Source organism: Erpetoichthys calabaricus, chromosome 1, assembly GCF_900747795.2.
Source record: "Erpetoichthys calabaricus chromosome 1, fErpCal1.3, whole genome shotgun sequence".
NCBI lineage: Eukaryota > Metazoa > Chordata > Cladistia > Polypteriformes > Polypteridae > Erpetoichthys > Erpetoichthys calabaricus.
Window position 1 is genome coordinate 73,995,859 of NC_041394.2, and position 24,986 is coordinate 74,020,844.

At 37.0% G+C, this 24,986-nt stretch overlaps 1 protein-coding gene across 1 annotated transcript in view; it reads left to right on the forward strand.

Annotated features, from left to right (window-relative positions):
* LOC114652044 (tyrosine-protein kinase receptor TYRO3-like) overlaps positions 1-24,986 on the forward strand; it is a 73,260-nt gene that overhangs the window by 39,952 nt on the left and 8,322 nt on the right. The window contains exons 5-12 of the mRNA XM_028802215.2: positions 2,987-3,316; positions 5,019-5,166; positions 11,915-12,024; positions 15,609-15,704; positions 16,304-16,384; positions 16,737-16,829; positions 20,482-20,603; positions 21,220-21,329. Of these exons, the coding sequence (XP_028658048.2) occupies positions 2,987-3,316; positions 5,019-5,166; positions 11,915-12,024; positions 15,609-15,704; positions 16,304-16,384; positions 16,737-16,829; positions 20,482-20,603; positions 21,220-21,329 (1,090 nt within the window). The remainder of the gene's footprint in view (positions 1-2,986; positions 3,317-5,018; positions 5,167-11,914; positions 12,025-15,608; positions 15,705-16,303; positions 16,385-16,736; positions 16,830-20,481; positions 20,604-21,219; positions 21,330-24,986) is intronic.

The window sequence follows — 24,986 nt, forward strand, 5'->3', positions numbered from 1 at the left end:
CAGAGGAGAGGATAAATGTAATATTAATTATACTTACTGTATTGTCATATACGTTTCTATTTTATTTTTATTATTATTTTACTTCTATCTATTTAGGCTTCTTGCAAAAATATTTTTGACAAAAAAAAATTAAGACAAGAAACAGAATGAGGTCAAGGTCCCTTGCCATTTAATATAGACTGTTCCTATTAATGTTTATGCACTACTGTTCTAGCACCCGTTATTGCAATGGGCTTAATGTCTAGTAACAATGATAAAACAGCTATGGTATTTGGAATAGTTTGGCCATTCCGTGCACCATTATATGGTTACAGGTTAATTACAATAAGATGCCTTAAACTAATGAACGATATGTGGTTCATTTCAGTGTATCTGATAAAGCCGCATCAGGGATGTAAATCTAAAAAATAAAGGGAAACCACACAAGAACAGTAGCACTGCTTTGTCGCTGGGTGCCACCAGTTTGCAAAACAGAGCCGAAAACTTACGTATGCAATGGATTGAGCTGGCGTGAGAATGTGCATGGCTTTACGCCAAGTTTAGTTTTTATACACTGCAATGTGAGCCTGGAAATGGGCATACACAACATTTTTGTGTGTACGCACCATTTAAACATGAGACCCCAGGAGTTGCTGAGCGATGAAGATCACATCAATTGTTCTGTGTTTGGGCCAAAAACCAGTGTGCAACTCCAGATGTACCCTGTAGGCAGCATGACAGATTAGCTGGAGAAGCATGACACATGCAGTGACTTTTCCAACAACATCCAATAGTGAAATACCAAGTCTCTTTCCTCAGACCAATCAGTCCTCCTTCCTCTTGTAGATGACAATGATGGTAGCATGTTTTCATGAGTCGGGAATCTTGCTGAGCTTCCAACACAGAAGAATTCTGTCAACTTGACAAGATGATTAAGTCCCCCAAATTTATATATTTTGGCAAGTACAATGTCTTCCCTGGGAACTTTCTTGTTCCTCAAGGCTTGGACGTCAGTTTGTTTTTCTTGGAGAGTTGTGAGCTGTGAGTTCCACACTTTATTAACATCTGGATTGGTAATTGTGATGTCACTATCCATAGTTGGGATTGATTAGTGTTCAAGCTGAGTGTAAAGATGAGTTGTCAATGTGTCTGTGATGTCGATGGTGCAAGGTATGCCACGTTGATGTGTGGCTTGGAGGGTTGTCTACTAGTAGGTGGTATGAGTACAGTGTGGAGGATGTACTGGACAAGTTTATGGTTTGTCCAACATTCTGCTCATTGCATTGCTCATGTGATCAAAAAATGCTAGAGATCACACCAATGGACAGCAATGTAGTCGAGAATGTACCCGTTCTTTGATGGAGAATACATCCATGTTGTCTTTTGTTTGTCGGGGAGCTGAAATGTTGTGTTGGTAATGGACAAGAGTTCATACTTGACAGCAAAGCCAATTTCATGGATCTGGATTTCTGATTAAGACTGGCCTTTCCAGAACAACGTATACCTGCCAGTGGTTTCAGTAATGGATAATTCATCAGTGAGACTTGGGATGCAGATGACTATCCTATACCACTTTAGCTGTGAGGCAACTTGGGCTGTTTTCTAAGGTGGTTGTTTGGCAGTGTTCAACCCAACAGTGTGCAGAAGCTCCAAGAAGTGAGAATGAGAGATTTTGAAGTTTTTTTGACCACATGTAGGTGCGTTTTCCTGGCCAAGTACTGGTGGAACAGGCCTTGTTTTTGGATGCCTTTTATTGTCCCCACCCCATCAGAGATGCGCAGTGTTATCCTTATAAAAGGCTGCCTAGTCACTCCGGATGAGATAGATGGATAGAAGGAAGAGCCTGTGCAAAGGAGGTGTTGATATCAGTGGAGCTGAGTATGCACAATCTTCAATCACATCACTTTACTTCCTATTGAGACTCCACATGGCAAGCCGTGTGCCATGCAATGAGGGATGGCAGGAAGTTGCACCACTTTGGATGGGCCCTTGGTGGGACAGTGGGGGGAGTGATGGAGTCAGCCTTAGTCAGGACCTCACCTTTGACCTTGCCACCATGGGTGGCTTTACCAGGAGTACACAACTTCCAACGGCATTACTCAGGGGATCATTAATCCTGCAAACCATACCGCCATATTAAGGTGCTGGCTCAGTGGAGGGTACTCACCTAAAGAATTATAATATGGTCTGAAACTGACAGATCCTCATTAAGATGGAATTATAGAAAATTGCTTAGTTGGCAAAGTGTTGCAAGGGGTGCAGATGACATAAAGGTGGCACTGAATCATGGAAAAGCCTAGCATGGATAAGAAATAAGGGAAAATGTATGGTTCTAATCTAATCTGAGTCAACTCTGTATTCTAGTGTAGAAAGATGTTTATTTCTAGGGAAGTAACTGCCTACTGGGGGCTGGGCAGTCTCATGGCCTTGGAACCCCTGTAGATTTTTTTTTTTCTCCAGCCCTCTGGAGTTTTTTTTTCTGTCCTCCCTGGCCATTGGACCTTACTTTTTAATTTTAATATATTTTTTCTTTTTCTTTCTATCTTCATCTTGTGAAGTACTTTGAGCTACATCATTTGTATGAAAACGTGCTATACAAATAAATGTTGTTGTAACTTCTCGGGTAAAGCCGCCAGAGAGAGAAAGTCCAGGAATACAGGCAAGAGATTAAGCAATCTCCTCTGGTCCAACAGGCATCAATAGGAAAAATCCATTAAAGTTGTAAGGGGTTTAGTTCCTCATGAAAGAGTAAAGGTAGACTGGCATTATTGTTATTATTATATGCTCATTTTGTACATTGAGTTTGTGTTTTTATGAACGTCAATAGTAATAATCATTACAATTAAATGTACTCTTGTACAGGAATTTGGACTTACTTGCATTTTTCAGGTATAGTTAAAAAATTGTGTGGCTGCTTTTTTTATAAATATAATGTCTGTTTAACAAAATAATTTTTGACAACAGAATCATATTTCTACATGCATTGTCATAACTTATTATTTTGCAGAGCCTCCGTCTCCACCTCACAATCTTACATTCATACGGACTCCAACTTCTATAAAATTGTCCTGGGAACCTCCACGAGACACCGGAGGGCGAGATGACTTGGAATATCATGTTACCTGTATGTTTATAGCTCAGCCTGAGATCATTGAATGGAAGACATGTGGGAATACTATCCAGTATTCACCACAGGGACAAAATTTAATCAACACTACTGTATGGATCACTGGTCTTCAAATGGAGTATGAGTACCATTTTGAGGTTGAAGCTGCCAATGGATTATCAACTTTTGAGTCCAGGGGGAGCTCTATAATTTCTATTAACATCTTCAATAGTAAGTTGATATTGCTATTTTTTGAATGAATAATATTATTAAAAATGAATCCAAAAAGCAAAATATATTGGCTTCACTTCAGTTTGAATCATGTTTACTAAATACAATTCTTAAATGAGAAAATAAAAGTTAAAATATCAAAAATTAAAATGACTAATAGTTTATAATTAATTTGCAGTAAGAAGTTTATCATAATATGTTTAAAGAATCCGTAGATGGACATTTTCTAGATCTGCTATCACAAAGAGCATATGTGCATGCACTGTCATAGCAGGATAAGAAAGAAGAATGAAGCATGGATTAAAGAAGTTCAAAGTTTGGAGTTTTAAAAAGGCAGGAATGAGAGAATGATGAAGGAAACGTTTTTCAAAGTACAGGAGGGGTGGTTAGTTGGGTGAACCACACAAATGAGTAAGGAGAAGTTTGGGACCACTTGAGGCAGGTGTAAGAGGCGTCAAGGTTTGCTTCTTTTTTTACTTTTATAAGGTTTACTTTACATTTTTTTGCTGTCTCTGTCCTTATCCCTCCCTTACAGGTTTTTGTTAATACATTCATTTTATATAATAATTTTGTACAGAGTTTTTCCATTCTGTAATGTCAGACAGTCATGTATGAACACAGTCTCTGTTGGATTAGATTTTTCTTACAGATGGCTTTGAAATTGTCATCTTAAACTCAGCCATAGGCACTGAATCCTAAATGTTGTGTTTATTGGCAAATCTCTAATCTGAATATAAAATTCATGTGCTATTGTGATAAGAAATGAGTCGCAGAGGTTTAGAAATTGCTAGTCAGGAGTTATGAACATTAAACAGATAAGTGCAAATTATCATGTGAACCAAAATTACAATGAAAAATAATATAACCAAAAAAATTAAAAATTAAGACAAAGCAAAATTCAAAAACAGTAATTCAGCCATGCTGATATCACCTGTGTCAAAAATAGAATGATAAAAACTCAAATGGCAAAAATAAATAAATATTAAAGCAAAAAATATCAGAAAATAGTAATAGATGCCTGACACTTTCCTTTGATTGTGTTCTTCCATTTGGCAAATGTTTTCTGAATGAACATTCACATAACTGCCTGTTTCATAACTGTTTATGCTGCAAGTTTTTATTTTAGATTTTAGAAATATTAGATTCCAGTGAGCCACATTTCTAGTATTGTACATTCAACATGTACAGTATAGTGCTGCCTCATTAGGCAATTGCTAAAAAAAGAGAAAAATTTGGATTGCTGCCAGAAATGAATCCTTACTTCAATATTGTGATCCCAGCACAATATCAGAGCAAAACCCTAGATGGAGGACCAGTCTATTTTAGTCCATGCTCAAACACACACCCACACTCACTACTCAATCCAGTTTGGAGTTGTTAATTAACCTAATGTATGTGTTTGGATTGTGAGAGGAATCCAGCTTTCCCCTTTTAGATACAGAGAAAATATACACACTTTAGATGGTACCACCACTGGAAGTTGAATGGTCACAGAAGGTGTTAGGCAGCAGTGTGTGTACCACTTCAATGATTGTACCATTTCTTAAAGAATATTGTTTAATGACTAATATATAATTCTTCACATTTTGCATTTGTATCTGTCTTTAGAATTTTTTAGGAAATAGTAAATGATTGAAGATCTAAAATTGGATCAGACATGTATGGTTTCTTTTGTAATTTGTTTTCCCTTTGTGCTTTTCAGAAGAGTCTTCCATCTTATCCTCAACAGTAGTGCAGCAAAAAGAAGGAGGAATATTTTACTATATTATTGGTGGAGTGGGACTTCTGCTAGTAGTAGTCCTGATTGTGATCTCACTGGTAGCGGCCCTTCGGAAGTCCAGGAAACTTTGGTAAACTTTTCTAACCCCAATAACCCAAATCACATTAAGCAAACATATTGTCATATTGTCATTGTCAAATCTGTATTTCCTGAAACAGAAAAGAGAGTGAGATCAAATTGAACAAATTCAGTAAGTAAATAGTAAATCATTCTGACCAGTCCATTCTTTTAGATTCAGCTTATTGATTAATTAATGATTATTTTTGTTCTTGTATCTTATTTGTCCAGTAGTACTAGGGTGTTGTACCATGTTAGCCATTATGAATGTAGAGAAAAGCCAAGCAAAATGACACCTTTTATTGGCTAACTAAAAAGATTACAATATGCAAGCTTTCGAGACAACTCAGGCCCCTTCTTCAGACAAGATGTACCTGAAGAAGGGGCCTGAGTTGCCTCAAAAGCTTGTATATTGTAATATTTTTAGTTAGCCAATTAAAGGTTTCATTTTGTTTGGCTTTTATTTGTCCAGAAAATTGTAGAGCTTAGTACTGCCACACCTGCTTTGACTCCTTCATCCTTTTTAATAATGAACATCATATATGCAAAGTTCAAGGCTCTTTCAGTCGATCAAGAAACAGGGTTCATTCTTAGGGTAAAATTAGTTTCTAAAAAATTCAGGATATGATATACATCTTATTTATTTCTGTACTGACACAGAGGAAAGCCTAAAACACAGAGAAAAAGAAAACCAGATAGAAGTGCTATTAGTTCAGCTGTGTCATAGCTTACATTAAGCTAAGCACACCTGCTAAATTCAAACTTTCTTGCTACATAAAGAAGCTGGCATAAAGAGATTAGGAGACAGGTCAAAACCTTCAATGTAGCAAAAATCAAAGCCAGAAGCTTAGAAATGCAGGTGCCAAAATTGAAACACTAGGCAAAACTCATAGCCAGAAACTGCGTGCTAGTATTCTAATACCAAAAATCAACAGAAGAGACAAACACCTTACTACCAACACTCCCAGATGCCAATGAGCATGAAGCACCAACTTTCAAAGTGTTGTCCCAATTACATCACATTATATGACTTCCTGGACTCTCCTTCAAGCAATCTTGCATTGTGTTGTAACAGTGGGACCATGAAAAAAAGGTCTTGCCATGATAAAACAAAATGATATCTCAGTAAAGCAAAAACATAACAATCACAAGATGTAACCTGTGTCTAGTGACAGAAAGTAAAAAATAACCATATAAGGAGATTTGCTGATGTCCAATGCCTTCCAGATGTCAAATAACTCTGAACTATATTGTTATATATTTTAAATAAATTTAATTACATTTTTTCCATCTGAATCATGACAATTCCATATGTCGATCTATAGTGTGATTTATACCTTGCCTTTTCTGTATTTTCTATAACTTACTTCATTCACGTAAGAGAGGTTATCTGAGCTTGAACCCTAAGACGTTACTCCTTTCAAATTATGAATTCAGTTGCATCTTTTGTATTTTGTATGCTGTACAAACAACATTCCTCAGAACACACTGTCATCCTCTAAAGTCTCTAAAATTACATAAATGTCCACAGACAGACAAATTAACCCCAGATGACAGAGGATCTTCCATTTTGGCAAGCAAAATTGTTAGTTTAACAAGTTATTATTTTCCACTAGATGTGATATTTTACATTTCTGTGTGTAAACCTCTTAAGGCATCATCATCAATGGTCACTTGAAACAAGAATTATTGTCAGTAAGGTTATTTGTATATCCTTAAATGGCTGAGGAGTCCAGTCTTCAGATCATAGATTACAGTGATCAGTGGTGTTACCATTTGAGAGCAGTTTCTGTAACACTAAGTTCTCTGTCTTTTCCTCCCCTCATCATGTTTTGTTTGTCTCACCAGAGAGGCAGTCTGTTTCAAATTTAAGTGCATTTTTATCAAATATTTGATGTAAAAAATATAAAACAAAACCAATATACAGTAAGTAGGCATAACCACAAACCCCTCTCCCCATCTACCTTGCCTAGCCCTGGCAACCACCACCTGAAAATGCTAAGAATGTCAGTAAGAGATGTACATGAAGCACATTTGTGCAGGCATCAGAACAAAGCCAAATAAAACTAAGTTTTATTAGGGAACAATAAAATGGCCTGACCTTAAAGAAATTTAATTCTGTCTATCACTTGTTTTGAGGATACCAGCATACAAAATTGATGTCAGAATCCATCCATCCATCCATTATCCAACCTGCTATATCCCAACTACAGGGCCACGGGGGTCCGCCGGAGCCAATCCCAGCCAACACAGGGCGCAAGGCAGGAAACAAACCCTGGGCAGGGCACACACACACACCAAGCACACACTAGGAACAATTTAGAATCGCCAATGCACCTAACCTGCATGTCTTTGGACTGTGGGAGGAAACCGGAGTACCCGGAGGAAACCCATGCAGACACGGGGAGAACATGCAGACTCCACACAGGGAGGACCATGGAAGCGGACCTGGGTCTCCTAACTGCGAGGCAGCAGTGCTACCCACTGCGCCACCGTTCCGCCCATGTCAGAATGCTATTTCTTAATATTAACAGTAGAAGACAGGTTGATGTTAATGGCTGAATTTTCAAGGAATTTGTAACAAGATCGTTTCCTGTGTCCCAAAGCCAATGGAGCTAGCCAAATTGACCTACCATGTTGAGTGCATACAACCTCAAGGACCATAGGACCAGTCTTTGAAGTTTCCTCTATCCAGTGATGTGCGGAATGTGTTTCTGTCTTATACAGTTTGTTTGAAATAATTTTTTGAAATCTGCTCTTTCATTTTAAATAGCCCTATATATATATATATATATATATATATATATATATATATATATATATATATATATATATATGTGTGTGTGTGTGTGTGTGTGTGTGTGTGTGTATGTAAAGTATAACCTGTATGATGAAGCCTTGATGTACTGCAAATATGGATAGTTGTGTTACCTCCTGAGCCAAATTCTGGTACTTCAGCCAAGCGACCTGCATTATGTGTTCCTTTCAGGCAAAAAAATTTAATCATTGCCTTTGGCTACAAATATATGCACACTATTAGTTCAGCTGTGTCATAGCTTACATTAGGCTAAGCACACCTGCTAAATTCAAACTTTCTTGCTACGTAAAGAAGCTAGCATAAAGAGATTAGGAGACAGGTCAAAACCTTCAATGTAGCAAAAATCAAAGCCAGAAGCTTAGAAATGCAGGTGCCAAAATTGAAACACTAGGCAAAACTCATAGCTAGAAACTGCTTGCTAGTATTCTAAAACCAAAAATCAACAGAAGAGACAAACAGCATATGTATTCAGATAGGGATTATGTGCAAATTATAACAAAAGGAAATTTTAAAAATTCTAAATTTAACTAAGATGGATCTAAATTAACTAAAATCTGAAATGTAAGTAATACTCAAAAATAGAGAAATAATATTCAGGAGGCACTTAAAAATTATACATAATAATAAAAATATTTCTTAATGTTCAGGGTCCTCATGTATAAATGGCGCATGCGCATAAAAATGTTGCGTATGCCTGTTTCCATGCACACTTCGAGATGTATAAAAACTAAACTTGGCTTAAAGCCATGCACATTCTCACGGCAGCCTTCCTCCATACGTACGCAGATTTCTGCTTGATTTTGCAAACTGGCGGCACCCAACGTCAAAGCACTGCTACTGTTTCTGTGTTGTTTCCCTTTTTCAAGATTCACATCAATGACACAGGATTTATAAAATGTATCGAAATTAATTGCGTAATTTGCATTTACAAAATTAAACATTTGATTGTAATAATTTTGTAACAATATAAGGGTGCATGCAATGGCCAAACTATTCCAAATACCATAGCTGCTTTAGCATTGTTGGTTACGTGGAGAAAGAAAATGAAAGAATGGGAATTGGGGCTTGGTACGTTTGACAGATGCAGTACTGCTGCAGTAAATTATTTCATCGAGGTTCGAGCGCGTACCAGCAAGCATCTTGTAAAAGGCAGGATCAATCCCTGGACGGTAGAGGCAAGAACAATACCTGGATGGGGCACTAGCTCATCACTACCGTTGCACCACCGTGCCCCCATGTTTAATACATGCCTTAATATATACATGTTAGTATTCTAATATGTCCAGAGAACTATAAATCATGAATGTAATGTATTCTGTGTGGCAATCAGTGGCTGCGAGCTCCTGACTGCAAAAGAGAAAGCCCATTTAAGAAGCACGTAGTGAATAACACACGTAAAACTTACTACTTTAGTTATGTTGGCATTTGAAAAACTCTAGTAAATCAATTTTAAGGTTAAGTTTACAAAATGACAAAATAAACTTTGAGTTTAAAATGGAAATTTTGAGACTAAAGTCGACATTTCAACCTTTTTTTTCTACACTGCGTCCCTTTTTGTTTCTCTGTGCCCTAATATGTCTCCATATGACACTCAGTGGACTACGACTTGCATTTTGACCACTGATTTCTGACCACTTCTTTTTTATTTTGAGCGCTATGTGACTTTCTGTTGAGCGCTACAAGTTCCTTTTGTTGCTCATCCCATTGCCAAACCACCAAAAAAGTATGTTTTTCCTTGCCTCCACTTCACCGAATAGGACCTCCATTTCACAGTTGGTAAAATTGTTCTTTTTTATATGTGCTTTTGACATTATCTTTTAACAAAACACTCAACTGAAAGGACTATTTATATTTATTTACATATTAAAATATGCAAAATTCTGGGAGGAATTAGGGTGGGGTGGTAGGCACGTGCATGTGCATTACATTTCATGCTGACTGGGATTTATGGAGTGGAAGTGTGTGGAAGTTGGATTATGCATGGTTTTGTGCATCTGAATTGTATTGTGTGTATGCACATTTCCACTTTTGTCCTTATGCCATATTTTACTGTGAATTCTATGCACAGCATTATACATGAGACCCCTGGTTATTTAAGTCTTTTCTTATTTTTTAACATCCAAGACAATATTATAGTGAAGTAACTTCTCCCCATTAGCATTCAGTTTCGTTCTTCTGTATACTGCTTGTCACTAATTGTTAGTTTTGGCATACAATTAGGGGAGCAAACTTCACTAGAAATTGTGAATTACAAAAATTGCATAAAGCGTTAAACAATTAAACTATGGCAAAAATTCAAATTTCTGAATTTCTCTTAAATGTGAATATCATATTAGCACATTTTTCTGAATGCAAAATAAATGAGGGAAACTGGTTGGAATAAAAACCTAAAGCCACGCAGAACTTGGGAACCACTAGTGTAAAAATTAAATGGTTTAAGGAAAATGCTGCAACAAAATAATAATAATAATAATAATAATAATAAATAATAATAATAATAATGCATTTTGTTTATAGGGCACTTTACATTAGCAGTAAATCTCAAAGTGCAACATAAAAGTTTAAACAAAGGCAAAGCAAGACAAAAAACAGAGATAAAACAACAATAATTATAGTATTCTTGTTAATAAGCTTTCCTAAATAGAAAAGTCTTTAGCTGTTTTTTAAAACAGCCCACAATCTGCTGTGTTCTTAGGCTCTCTGGTAGGGCGTTCCAAAATCATGGAGCTGCGGCTGCAAAGGCTCGGTCACCCATTGCATGAAGTTTGGTCACATGGGGGCGAAGATATTTGCAAAACGGAGGTTTCTTGTAGTGGATTGTAGTATAAGGAGTTATTTAAGATATTGTGGAGCATTTCCATGGATACACTGGTGAGTAAACAAACAGAGTTTGTATTCGATACGGAGATGGATAGGGAGCCAATGAAGCAACCGAAGGATTTGTGAAATGTGTTCATATTTCCGCACCCTCATCAGGATTCTTGCAGCACTATTTTGAATTTGTTGTAGCTTTTGAAGGCTCTTGTTGGGTATCCTGATGAGGATTGCATTATAATAGTCCAGTCTGGATGAGACAAAGGCAGGAACCAGCTTTTCAGCATCACAGAGGAAGAGGTAGGGACGGAGTTTGGCTTTGTTTCGGAGATAAAGGAATGCAATTTTACAAAGGTGATGGACATGTGTATCAAATGACAGATGGGAGTCTAACTTGACACCTTTTGTAACAGAAGGGGAGAGGGTAATGGGTATGGTCAGAAAAGGAAATACAATTTACAGAGGAACGAAGTTGATTGGGGGTGCCAATTAAAAGAGCTTCAGTTTTGGTGCTGTTCAGCATGAGGAAGTTCATGGACATCCAGGCCTCAATCTCATCCAAGTAAGAGGAAAGAGTTGAAGTCGAATATGGTCTCACATAGAGCTGCGTATCATCGACATAGCAATGGAATGAAACTCCATGCTTGTGGATGATGTGACCCAGGGGTAGCATATAGATATAGAGCATAAAGAGGGTCGGCCCAAGAACTGATCCTTGTGGGACCCCACAGGTGACAGTGTGGGTACGAGATTTAGCATCCCCCAAGGCCACATACTCAGCCCTATCTGTAAGATAGGACTCAAACCACTCCAAAGCAAAGCCAGAAAGTCCGATTGTGTATGAAGATGATGAAGGAGAATATTATGACCTCCCGTATCAAATGCAGCTGTGAGGTCCAGGAGGATAAGAAGTGATGGAGAGCCCTCGTCAGCAGCCATCAGGAGGTCATTGGTGACTCTGACCAGGGCTGTCTCTGTACTGTGAGAAGTTTGGAAACCAGATTGAAATTTTTCAAACAGATTGAATTTTTGAGATGATCCTGAAGCTGAACCAAAACAACCAAAATGAGCAAAATGAATAATTCTGATATCCTGTCCTTGTTTAATTGCAACTCTTGGTCTGATACAGGTCTGAAGGGGAAGTGGAGCTGCAGCTCCTCAACTCTGGGCGGACCTACAGACGACATCCTCAGGAGAATAGGGCATCTTCTCAAGAGCTGTGTCAACAAATCCAAAACTGTAAGTTTTAACTTTGAAACCCATTATAAAGGTGTTCATTTTGCATTTCTAATTAACAAACCTATTAATCAAAGCAAAGTGATGCAAGAAAAACTGTCATTTTGGGATAACAAGCTCTTTTATTCAAACTAAGCCAAAAATAATTTTGCATATCTTTTTCATTTAATCCATGTTATTACAAATTCTTCTTACTCAATGTGTTTAAGCTACTGTATACTACATTTTTATATAGACTGATAAATCAAAGAAAGCATAATCCATCTATCGATCAAACAACATATAGTGGAATGGATGCCTGTTCCTAAAAAAAACACACTAATGAAATTATTACAGTGATAGTTATTGTTTGTTTGATAAATATATATATTTTGAGAATTTTCTCTTTACACCAGGTCATATCATTTGCAGCAATTTTCATATGACAGTGCATGGGATGTTTTGATATGGGGGATGAGACAGGGTATTGGAGTGAAGAACTTTGTTTCTTGGTGCAGAAAGAATTGTCTGTAACTTAACATTGTCAAAACCAAAGAAATGATTATTGACTTTTGCCTCGCTAAAAATGTCTGGTCATTATTCAGGAATGGAAATAGAGGTAGTGCACTCCTACAGGTACTTAGTGGTCCACATCAATGAGAGGTTGGACTGTTCTCATAACACAGCAGAACTATATAAGAAAAGGCAGATAAGGCTCTTCGTTTCCTTTAAGTCTGCGTTCCTTTAATGTGAGTAGTGACTTCCTTCACATCTTCTACAACTCTGTGATGGCCAGGGTGATATTCTACATTTTGGTGTGCTGGCCTGATAACATCACTTCAAGAGAGGCCCCCTGAATCAACGGTCTAATTATAAGAGCAGGTTCAGTTATGGGACACACTGTGGACCTCCTTGGAGGCAATAGCAATCTAATACTCTTCCTTTCTACTTGATCAGAGCACATGTGTTATGTTGAAAAGTAGTCTCAAACTCCGGTCCTGGAGGGCCGTAGTGGCTGCAGAGTTTTCGTTCTAACCCTTTTCTTAATTAGTGACCTGTTTTGGCTGCTAATAAACTTCTTTTGAATTAAGTTTAATTGACTTGTTCTTGAAGACTCAGGCTCCTCAATTAGAAGTCAAACAATAATGAGATGTAAAATGAGCCAAAACATAACCTGCAAACTGTGTCTATCACACAATATCTGAAAATAAAGAAAGATGAAGGTATCAGGAATGCTGATATGTTCAGGTCCACAAAACATTTTAATAGTGAAAAAAAGAAAATAGTAGAAAAGAGAAAATCAATCATTTTGGAAATGTATGCCTTTGCACAATGAGAGTAGCAACAAGCCATGGAATTAGAGAACAGGTTTAATTAACAAGAATTGGCACCTAATTAAGCAACTGATTGGAGTGAAATTGGTTGGAGATTAAGACCCTGACTTAGTTGGTCTTCTGTTGGCTTGCTCACTTCATGTTTCATTTCTGTTTGGGTGCCATTTAAGGAAAGAAATGAAGCAATTCAGAGGAACAAGGACATTCAGGGGAACAAATCTTAGAAAACGAGTCAATTAAAATGAAAGGAAAAGGAATTAATTAGCAGTAAAAACTGGTCACCAATTAAGAAAATGGTTAGAATGAAAACCTGCAGCCACTGCTGCCCACCAGGACCAGAATTTGAGACCACTGCATTAGAACCATAAGTTTGCATGTAAGTAATTTTTTTTGGTTTCTACCTCAGTTAATGATAATTTTATTTTTACCACTGTTAACAAATTGCAGTGCAGCTAGATAGTTTTCATGTATACTGTATAAATTGTATCTACTGATAAAAGTTTTATGTGTTTTATAGCAAAAATTACAAGGACCAGCTTTGCTAAGATCATCTAAAATCAATCCACATTTATTAATAAGAAATTGTGAATTACCAGTGATATCTGAAAGTTACCAAAGGCCTGTAGCAATGTATTTTATATTAGCAATGTAGAAATATAAAAGAATTAATGTACAAGCTGAAGAAAGCAAAAAAGCTGCTGGAAACTGAGCATAGTAACATTCCTGATGTACATGCACTTTGGCCAAATTTACAGATGCCTTATCCAAATTGCATTCTAACTAAAGTCTAATTTAATAATGTTCATGTTTTTCTTCTGTGTGTACTTAATGCTTTCTACACCCAATTGAAAGCATCTATCCTTTATTTTTGTGATTTTGGGTCCAACAATTCTGTAATCTTTCAAAAATGCCTGACACTTTAGTAGAAACAAAGGAACTGTTGAAACCTCTTTCCCAAATAAGCAGAACTATATATAGTGACCTCTAGGGACTGTACCAGCACCTCATACCCCATACACAACTACACATACAGAGTCCTGGGTTCAAATCAAATGCTTTTATTTACAATAGTGTGTACCTTTTACTGGCTTCCTTCCCTCAGTGTTGTAGCAGCTCTCTCACATCCGGGTTCTGCCACGGAAAGGAGTCACTTATTCGTCACACCCTCCCTGACCTTATGTTATCAAGGCCTCTCAATAATGATGCTCAATAGAATAGGATACACCTGAGCCAAATTTCAAGAGTCATTTAGCGGCATCTAATACATTTTTAGGAGTGTGTTTCATTGTTAAGAAATGAATTGAGAAAAAATATATTTATATGTATCTATATATTGTGTCAAGGTATTAGCATTTGAAAATGGTAAAAGGAGTAAAAAGGACAGGGAAAGGGAACTTAAGGGAATTTTAGCAGAAACCACGAGTATAATATAGTATATATATAATATATATATAATTATTATCATGATTATATTAAAGTTTTGCCCATTTATAAAGAGAAGGCAACATTATATGTATTCGCATCTGTTTGTAGATGTCACCCCTTACACTACTAAAAACATTCTCTGAGCGGTGGTTACTCTGAAGGCACTAGAGAAAGGATGTACAGAATCTTCAGGAATTAAGAAGTGGTTCTACAAACCACAGGGTGGCAATGTAGTGAGAATCTTGTGATCTCCCCTAAAAATGTAGGGACACTCCCTTTAAGAAAGACCATGGAATGCAGAGAGATGGAATTCTTCAGGGAAACCCACAGAAATTCCTGGGGGATGTTCTAGACCCCAAAAGTAGTTCAATGGATTGCCCAAGAAGTATTTCCTAAAGGAAATATAAAGTCATGGGACTTGATGTATAATTTCAAAAAGGTGTTTTATTGAGTTTTCATTATTTGTGTATTACAAAATGTACTGTACATGTACCTATGGTTTATATAATATTCAGTGTGAATTTTTTTCTTTCCCTGTCATAAAATTTGTAAAAAGACTAAAATATGTAGTTTATTTCCAATTAAGTAATTAATTTAATGCATTTTACAGTATTTATGAAGGTTATTGCCTGCATGCTAACAAGTTTAGCTTTTTTTGGGTTTTTTTTGTTGTTTTATTGTTTTTTTTCCCATTTTCAAACTTGTTTAACCCTATTTAGGGCTGAAAGGGCTGGAACATAAATTAGCAGCTTTGAGAATTAAGTTATAACCATTGTGTTTTAAATGCCATGCAAATTGTCATTCAACCCTTTTTTTTAATTTCATATTATTTCTTTGTCTTATGAACAGTTCAGACTGTTGGCCTCAGTGAGGAACTAAAAACAAAACTTCAAGGGGTTCTTGTGGATCGCAGTCTTCTGACTCTGGGAAGAGACCTGGGAGCAGGTGAGTGGGTATAGTCTAGTGGCAGTCTAAAATAAGATGAGGATGTTAAATTTATAATAAGGCAATGTAACATTTCTATAAAACTGCATTACATCAAGGTAATTCAAAATATATTATAAAACATGCAAGTGTTATTTCTTTCCTTTTGAGGTCAGGGAATACTTGATCTGATCCCTGAAAAGTATGCCATTAACTGGTTTTATAAAATGCATATGTGGATGAATTAATAATTTTGCACATTCATTTTATTTTCATTCATGCATAGAGAAGTATAAATGTATAACTTCTGATAGAACATAAGATAGATTTAATAATATTTATGATGCTAAATGAAATATGTTTAAAAAATGTGTACAAATATTTACATAAAGATTTATGTTTTTGTCTCTCTGAGATTATTACTGTAAAAATAAATGAGACTCAGAGGAAGACACAAAGACATAAAGAAAATTCATTAAAATTTAAGATTTTAAGAAGCAAGATCAACACATTAGAGTAATGGTAGTGTATAACTGAAAGAAAAAACAAAAGTTCTGCTTTTAAAATATATATAAATGAATCTGCAGTAGCAGTTCTGTTTTATTTTCTTTACTTTGCAGGGGAGTTTGGGAATGTCTACAAAGGAATATTCCAAGCAAAAAACAGTCATCAAATTGAAGTGGCTGTGAAAACCATGAAAGGTATTAGTGTTGTTTCTTTATTTATTATTTGTGTTAATCTTGGCACTGGAGAATGGTTATGTTTTGTATTAGTATTACACTCTGGTTTATTCTTTCTTTTATTCTGTTTAATGTTTTATATATTCTGTATTTGTATGTTTATTGTTCAATGCAGAAACTAATTGTATGTTAAGCTCCTTGAGCATGGGAAAGGTGGTATATAAATAAAATGTATTATTATTATTATTATTATTATTATTAAGTTGATTAGCATGTGCAAGTAATAATTTCTCTGTGCTCTGTACACATGATAATAATGTAATGAATATACTGGGCACATTTTCCTGTAAGAGCCCTCTCTTTAATGTTCTAGTGGGGATCTACAGTTTGGAAGAACTGGAGTCATTCCTTAAGGAAGCTGAGCTTATGCAGAATTTTGACCATCCCAATGTGATGAGTTTATTAGGTAAGATAGCACGTTTTTGAAGTGAAATATCAAACCATGTCTTGATCTTCTATCTTAGAATCAAAGGTAGGGTCCAGAACATTGGCCCTGTTCAAAGACTAGTTTAACTATCTCTTGCCAAGCCTGGATTTCACCAGGCTGTTATAAGAATTGAAACTGGTTTTAATGGATTTAAGTTTATCCAATATGCTGATTTGGATATCAACAAGCAATTAAGCATCATACGCTGTTATGGAAGTGTTTTTTAGCCTGGTTATGCTATTGATATTTTTTGTCCAGCAGTTTCTTGTAATATTTAAGGGGATGTCTAAACATCTGCACTCTACTCACCCAAGGCACAGAAAGATTAGAAACTAATATGTTACATGTTCTACTTTTTGGAAATTGGTGCTGTTCATGGCATTGATGGTGTAGGTTTTGAAATTCTGCTCATGATGCAAAGTCACCATAGATACCGTGTTTCCCCGAAAATAAGACAGGGTCTTATATTAATGTTTGCTCCAAAAGATGCACTAGGGCTTATTTTCAGAGGATGTCTTATATTTATTCATGTACAACAATATACATTTATCTAAATACAGTCATGTGATCTTCTTCTGGAATATCGTCATAACTCTCCACGTTCAAACTCTGAATTCCAGACTGAATTTCTTGCTACATCAGCTGTTTTAAGGATCCTACAGGACTGAGGTGCACGCTTCGATGTTTGATTAAGGGTTCGATGTAGTGAAGCAAAATGCCGACATACAAATGCATTTGTGGTGCTTTTATATTCAAGCATCGCATATTCCCCAAAGTAATGACACAATACATTTTAAAAGTCTCACATACCATCTTCTGTGCCATCTTATTTATTTATTTTTTTTGCACCTTTACAATACCGTCAGAATGTATGGTGGCGTTTTTGAGCCACAGAGAAAAAAATAAGGACATAATGAAAATGTCTATTTTATGATTAAAGTAAAAATTTCGGGTTTAACCTCGAAATGTCCACTTTAACCTCGTAGTTTACTTTATCATTAAAGCAGACCGTTGTAAACGTCATCTTAAAATCGACCCAGTTGTTAAATTGCTACGTGCTTCTGGGGCTTCCTCCTGACCTGACAGCACCAATAGATTGCCACACAGAACACATTAAATTTATGATATTCCAGCTCTCTGTACATGTCTCGCAGGGAGTCACGCCCCTTGTGATCCCTGCCTGCAGTTTGCATGTTTTTCCTGGTGGGTTTCCACAGTGTGCTCAGTTTTCCATCTAAAGACATGACGGTTTGTGGATTTGGTGAAGCTACAATGAATCCAGTGTATGTGTGTGCTTGTGTTCACCAGAAATTTTGTTTCTGTCTTGCGCCGATGCTGCTGGAATGGGCACATCCCCGAATTGATGGATGTAATCATTAAACACCCTTTTCAGAGATATTGTGGCAAGGTGTCCTTGGAATTTGATGGATGTTTTGGGCACACACGTCGCATCGCATGAAGTATAAACCTTGCCTTAGGCGCCTTACTTTTCAGAGTGTTTCGCTGTTTCTGTCCATGTGACTAGGAACACTTCCAGGTCATATAAAAACTCTTCTTCATCCTGGAAGCACGTCATTCTTCCCGTCGCTGTGACTAAGACGTACTTCCGGGTTATAGGGCACGTAAGAGTCTCCGGGCCTCCCTGCAGCGTCCTCTGTTGGCCCCCAAGGCATCCAGCAGGGCTGTGAAGGAAAACTCCAATATCCATGATGCCCTGCTGGAATTCGGGGCACCTCCATGCTGCCGGAAGGGCTCCACCTGGCGGCCTGGGGTTATTGGCCGGGATGAATGGCCGGCCATATCCCACAGGGGAAACACGGTAAGTCTACTCTAGTGTTGGATGCACTTGAAGATTGTTTTGAGAACTGGATAATGTCTCATCTGATTATGTTTGGAAAGAATTAAGAAATGCTTTTGACTGTGAGGTAAACAGTATACAATACAAAGAGAACAGATTATGTGATGTGTTTGGCATTTTTTGTGTTACTTCCATTTGTCTGTTTATCTTATCTTTCTGTTTGTGAACAATATTAAAGTAAATTCTTAAGGATTTTTCCTTAAATGTCATTGCCAAAATATTTATCTTCCACATCAGTGCGTGTGAATTTTCAGTAAAAGTGGAACTCAATATACCAAGTGACAACAGCAACTTTTAGCTTTATATATAGTATATATAGGGAAAGTAGTCAAAATATTAACTTTAACTTTTAAACAGATTTATTATACATTCAGGTTTAGGTATCTCTGAACACCATTTGACCATTTTTGGACTGATGTGTGTATATTTGTCCATATCTTTATACCCAATAATTAATAAATTAAACACTGCAATGTTATTAGCAATGTAAATGCTAGATTGATTGATTTTTCAACAGAATCACTCTATACAATTTTCCTAAACACAGATATTTTTTTTTTGCACACACTGGTCTGTAATATTTTACTGCTAAAATTTTAACGTGTTAGTTTATTCTTACTGTTGTTTTTCCTATAATGCTTATCTTGAATATTTAGAATCACATAATCAAAGTTAAAGTTTTTTATTAACTAAGACTGGAGTGAGATGTTTTTGTTGTGCATGTGTGGTGAAAAGGGAAGGTTGTGGACTTGTTAGGGTGAATGATAGAATTAAAACCTATTGTTGTTAATAGTATTTTGTGTTGTAGCCCTGTCTTTCAATGACGGCAAAGGATAGTTAGCTGCTAAAAAGTTCCTCTTGTATTTAGTATAAAGGAATGATACAAAAGTGAGCTGGAAATGTGGATTTGTGTTACTAAGCTGGTAAGATTTTGAATCGACCCTCACTGTTTTATTGCTGAAAGGATGAGTAAGGGAAACAATCCTGGCCATTCACATGTGTTCCTGTTCACTAGCTGGGGACCCCGGGAGCACAGAAGCCCACGATATTTATGATGCCATGTATGTTTCTGTTATGTTATCAAAACGGGGGTCTCATAGTACTACTTTGTCCAGGGCCTATGATGCTGGTAAGACAGCCTTGTGGAGGATCTCAGCAAAGAGCCTAGTGTGGCCACACTGATTTTGAGATGGATAAAGTGTTTCTAAAGTGTTTTTCCTTAAGGGTTTATTATCTGGGAGCACAACTGAACTTAATTTAAGCTAATTTGTGGTTTCTGTTTCATAAAATGAAGTTTAGTATTGTGCCAGAGAATGGCAACATGTTGCATACTGGTTGAACACGCAAGTAAGAATTTAATTGTATGCGTGACTGTACTACTACTACTACAACAAAATGAGATAAAATGCAGTGCTTATGAGACATCAGTGGGGTTTCTGCATTAGGGACTAGTGGGGTATATCCCCACCAGATTTTGTGCAAAAACAAGTAATAGTCTTCCTTCAGTAATTTAACTTATTATTAAAGTTGAACAGCCAAGAAAGGAAAGTTTGATTAGGTTAAAGAAGCAAACATTCTGTGGAACCAGCTGAAGAGATCTTAAGGTAACTGAAATGGCACAGAAGTGCACATGGAAAGCAAATAAGATAGAAATGCACCAGCATACAGTAGTTTGTGACATAAAATTTTAGAGCATTTATGATTTCTTTTATAGTCACAAATGCTTGATTGTAAAGCAGCTTGAACACTGTAAAACCAAAATATATTTTATAGGAGTCTCACTTGAATCAAGAACTGAAAGCAAAATCCCGATTCCTTTGGTCATTCTACCCTTCATGAATCATGGAGATCTGCGACGTTTTTTACTAGCGACCCGACATGGAGAAATTCCTATGGTGAGCTTGATATCTTTTGCTACAATTCTGTTTTATATTACTTCTTCTGTATTTGTCCAGAAATATAACTAGACATCTTAGGTGAAGTTTAGTGTAAAGCAGTCGTGACCCAGAGGTAACCCAGACTTCAGCCTTGTTCAAAAATGTGCTTAGTATGCAGGTCTTTCAGGGCAGAAGCATTGGCTTTTATGCCACACTGTCAGCTTTTATCATACTGTGTCATAACATGACATTCAGGGTTGTAGGTGGCCAGAGCTTTTCCCAACAGCACAGAGCACTAAGCAGCTTTGGACATGGTGCCAGATCATTTCCTGGCCTACTCTCACACATACCCACACAGGCACCACATCATCTGGGTTGTGCAAGGGGAATTGGATGACCCCAAGAAACTCCCTCACAACCAGTGTTGGCAAGAAAACACAGTGTCTAAACGAATAATGACCAGGTACTGAGCTAAAATCTAGGATGCTGAATCCATAAAGCACTGTACTACTGCATTGCTTATTTAATGCAGTATATTTCTACGTAATTAACTCAAGAGTTTTTAACCAGTGTTTTTTTATTTTAAAAATCAAAGAGATTCCATAGATTACATTTTTTTACATCTTTCTTACAGTTTGTACCCTATCAGACACTTCTGCGTTTTATGATTGATATATCTTCAGGGATGGAGTACCTCTCTTTCAAGGGATTTTTGCACCGTGATTTGGCTGCACGAAACTGTATGTGAGTACAAGATTAAAAATGCTGTTTTATGTTATAGTTGCATTGATATCTCTAAGATTTTATTGGAAATTTATCGCTAAGGTCTGTTTTGCCTTCATACTAAGAGTTCATAACAAATAAAAAGAAAGTGTTACAGAAAAGTTATATTTTAATATACACATATAAAAATATTTAAAATGAAAATATACTTGTCGTGTATATGTCCAGATTTAACAGAGATCCAAAATGACTCCCACTTTAACACATTTATAAAATTTTGGAATTATAACATTAATAACAAAGTATTTCTGTGCACTTATTTTGTTGGATTTATTTTTTTATTCCAGCTCTTAATAAAAATAAAAAGACAGCTCCAGCAAAAGCATTATATTTGCATGTCATCTTGCCTTACTGAGTGATTTACTACTGACTCTGTGTCATCATTATTTTTTTAATCCAGACCACATTTTAAATAAAAGATACAAATCACATGACAAGTGCTGTTCATAATGTTAAACAGTATTTTAAACTGTTCCAAGCAATTTGCTGAAATATTGAAAGTCATTTGCATACTTAAGCGTATCTTTAAGTGTAACATGATGTTACAGTGGGTGGGCAGTGTTTCCACAACCTATCCTGCATGTAACCATTTGTCTTTGTAGAGACTGCGTGTTCTCCTTGTGTCTGTGTGGGTTTTCTTCCAAGGTTGATTGGCTATTCTAAACTGTCTGTGAGACAATGGAATAATTGGTCTGAAAATGTTTTATACATATATACTGTATATATATATATATATATATTATTATAGCTGTGATAAAAAGCTTGTTACCTCTTGTAACGTTCTGGATTCTTGCGTGTCTGCTAGAATATGATTTGAACTTAGTATAAGTGATAATAATAAAAAACTAGATTCAACACATAACACACAATTTTACATTATGTTTGCTCAACAAACTGCTTATTTACTATTACAGTACAGTCAGTTAGACTAGTCAATTACATAACTACCACCTACTAAGAGAATGAGCCTAGACCTGGCCAGACTCCATGATCAGGCAATTTCTAATAAGCTTGCACACAGTTTGTGTGAGGAACGTGCAGACTTGGGTGTCAGTCCCGATCCTAATTTGATGTGGGAGACCTTCCGTAACAAGACCTTGAAGGTTCCGGAGGGCTGTGTTGGTATCGCCGGTGTTCCCAGAAGAAGGTATTTAATTTCACAGGGCACCCTGGATATTATCAAGAGGAATCCCAACACATGGCTTGTTAGCAACTTTGGTCTGTACCAAGAACTGAGAAGGATGGCTTCGAGGGCTCTGACGGCAGATAAGGAGGCATTTTCTAGAGGAATCTGTGAGCAACTGACATACTGTCTATGGTCTAGCAACCCACATCTTGCTTACAGAGTAATTGAATCATTGCCCACATCCAAAATAGTTCCTTGGAGAGTCGCAGTCAGGGCGGGTGATGGAATGATCCTTACAGGTGATGCTGTAGTTGTGACCCACTGGGCTATCTACTTCGAGCAGCTGTTTAAAGCTGATTCTTTGACTAGGACACTACACATCTCTGGTTCCATAGTTCTTAAGGCTGATCCTCCAATTACAGGTAAAATTACGTTACAATGAATATCTTTACAACGAAATTTTCATTAAAACAAAGTATTTTTATGGTCCCGACAGCTTCCCCATATGACACAAGTCTATAGAAATCTCGTTACTACGAAGTACATTCAGCAGATACTTTCATTACAACGAAGTGCCCAAAAGACCTTGAAATGCCTGAATGGATCATCCACAGAGCAGTTTTTCTGTGGTCGCAGCTCAGTTGTGCACAACGATCCCCAAACAGAAACATTGTAAAAAAATTTCTTTCTTCAAACTTTGCTCGTACTGTTTTTTTACTGTTTTTGTTTTCGGTGGTTTTCAGTGATACCTTTTGCTTATTGCTCGTCAACATTTGAAAAACATCCATTAGAATTTAACTCATTGTCACCCTCCTATAGAAACGGCAGACACGAAAAAACGATAACAGTTCATATTAGAAAAAAAACTTTACATTTGTGCAGCTCTCGATTGCGGCAAAAAGAAAAAAAGACGTTACCAGTGAATTCAGAATTTTGCCATCGACACTGTCAACTTTCTTGAGCAAAAATAAGAAGAAAAATCTCAGATTGCAAATGTATGCGAACTGCTGCATTTGAAGATGTCGAAAAAGCAGTTTTTATGTGGTTCAGTGATGCTCATTCAAGAAACATTCCTATTAATGTGCCACTCATTCAAGAAAATGTGAGGCTTTTGGTTGGATCCCAAAAACAGTTCAGAAACCTCACAATATGAAGAAGAAGAAAAGGATGATTTGACTTCTGATTGATAACTATGTGCCCACAACATGCTTCCGCATTTAGATAATGTTCGTGTTGAATTCCTTCAACCCCATTGCACAGCAGAGCTTCAGCCATTGGATTTGGGCATCATTCGCACCCTGAAAGTGTATTATTGCAAGGAAATGCTGAGAAAAATTCTCGTCAGAATAATTTGTAGACAGGAGAAGATTAAAATTAATGCGAAAGAAGCAATTGAAATGATTGCAGACTCCTGGATGCAAGTTAAAGAAAGCACTATAGCTACAAATACAGAATCTCATTACAATGAAATTTTCATTACAACGAAATATTTTTTAGGTCCCTGGAAGTTTGTTGTAATGTAATTTTACCTGTACTTGTAAACCACCCGATTTCACTGAGATTGCACAAATGGTGAACCAGCTGAGGATAGGGAAGGCTGTAGGGATCTGTGGTATCCAGGGTGAGCTTCTCCAGGGTGGTGGTAAGGCTATCCTTCTGGAATTGCAAGTAATCTTTACTTCCTTCTGTGAGACAGGCAACATCCCAACTGATTGGGAAATGGGACTTATCGTCCCTATCTGGAAAGGGAAGGGTGATCGCCTGGATTGTGGCAACTACAGGGGGATAACACTGTCCTTGGTGCCAGCTAGGTCCTTGCTAGGTTCATCCTCGACTGGATCCGTTATAACTTACTCACGTACCAGCAACTGGAGCAGTCTGGTTTTACGGCTAATAAGTCTACCATCAACCTCATCCTGGCACTGAGAGTTCTCATCTATCACAAACACGAATATTAGAAAAGTTTCTTTGCAGTCTTTGTCAGTTTTTGTAAAGCTTTCGACTCAATTGATTGAACTGCCCTGTACAATATCCTAACACTTCACTGGATCCTCCCAAAGTTTCTGGATGTCATGGCCGGCCTGTACACTGGTACATGAGTGCTGTGCAGAGCAGAGGCAGAACCTCTGTGTTTTTCCCAGTTGATTCTGGGGTTTTTCAGGGGTGTGTTCTTGCTCCTACCTTGAGCAATGCTTGCATGCACTGGGTGTTTGGCAGGGTCATGGGGTATATGTTGGTGAAGAAAGATTCACTGATCTTGACTTTGCCAACAAAGCCATGATTTTTACAGAGTCGATCGAGGCTCTGATCAGGACTCTTGAGAGACAAGTGAGGAGTCTGAGTGTCTGGACTTGCTAGTGTCCGGGATAAAAACCAAGATCCAGGCCTTAAATGACCTCATGGGCACAGCCATCAGCAGTGTGTCTGTCTGTGGAAAAAGTGTCAACCATGTCAAGAGGTTTACTTACCTCAGCAGCAACATTCATGTCTCT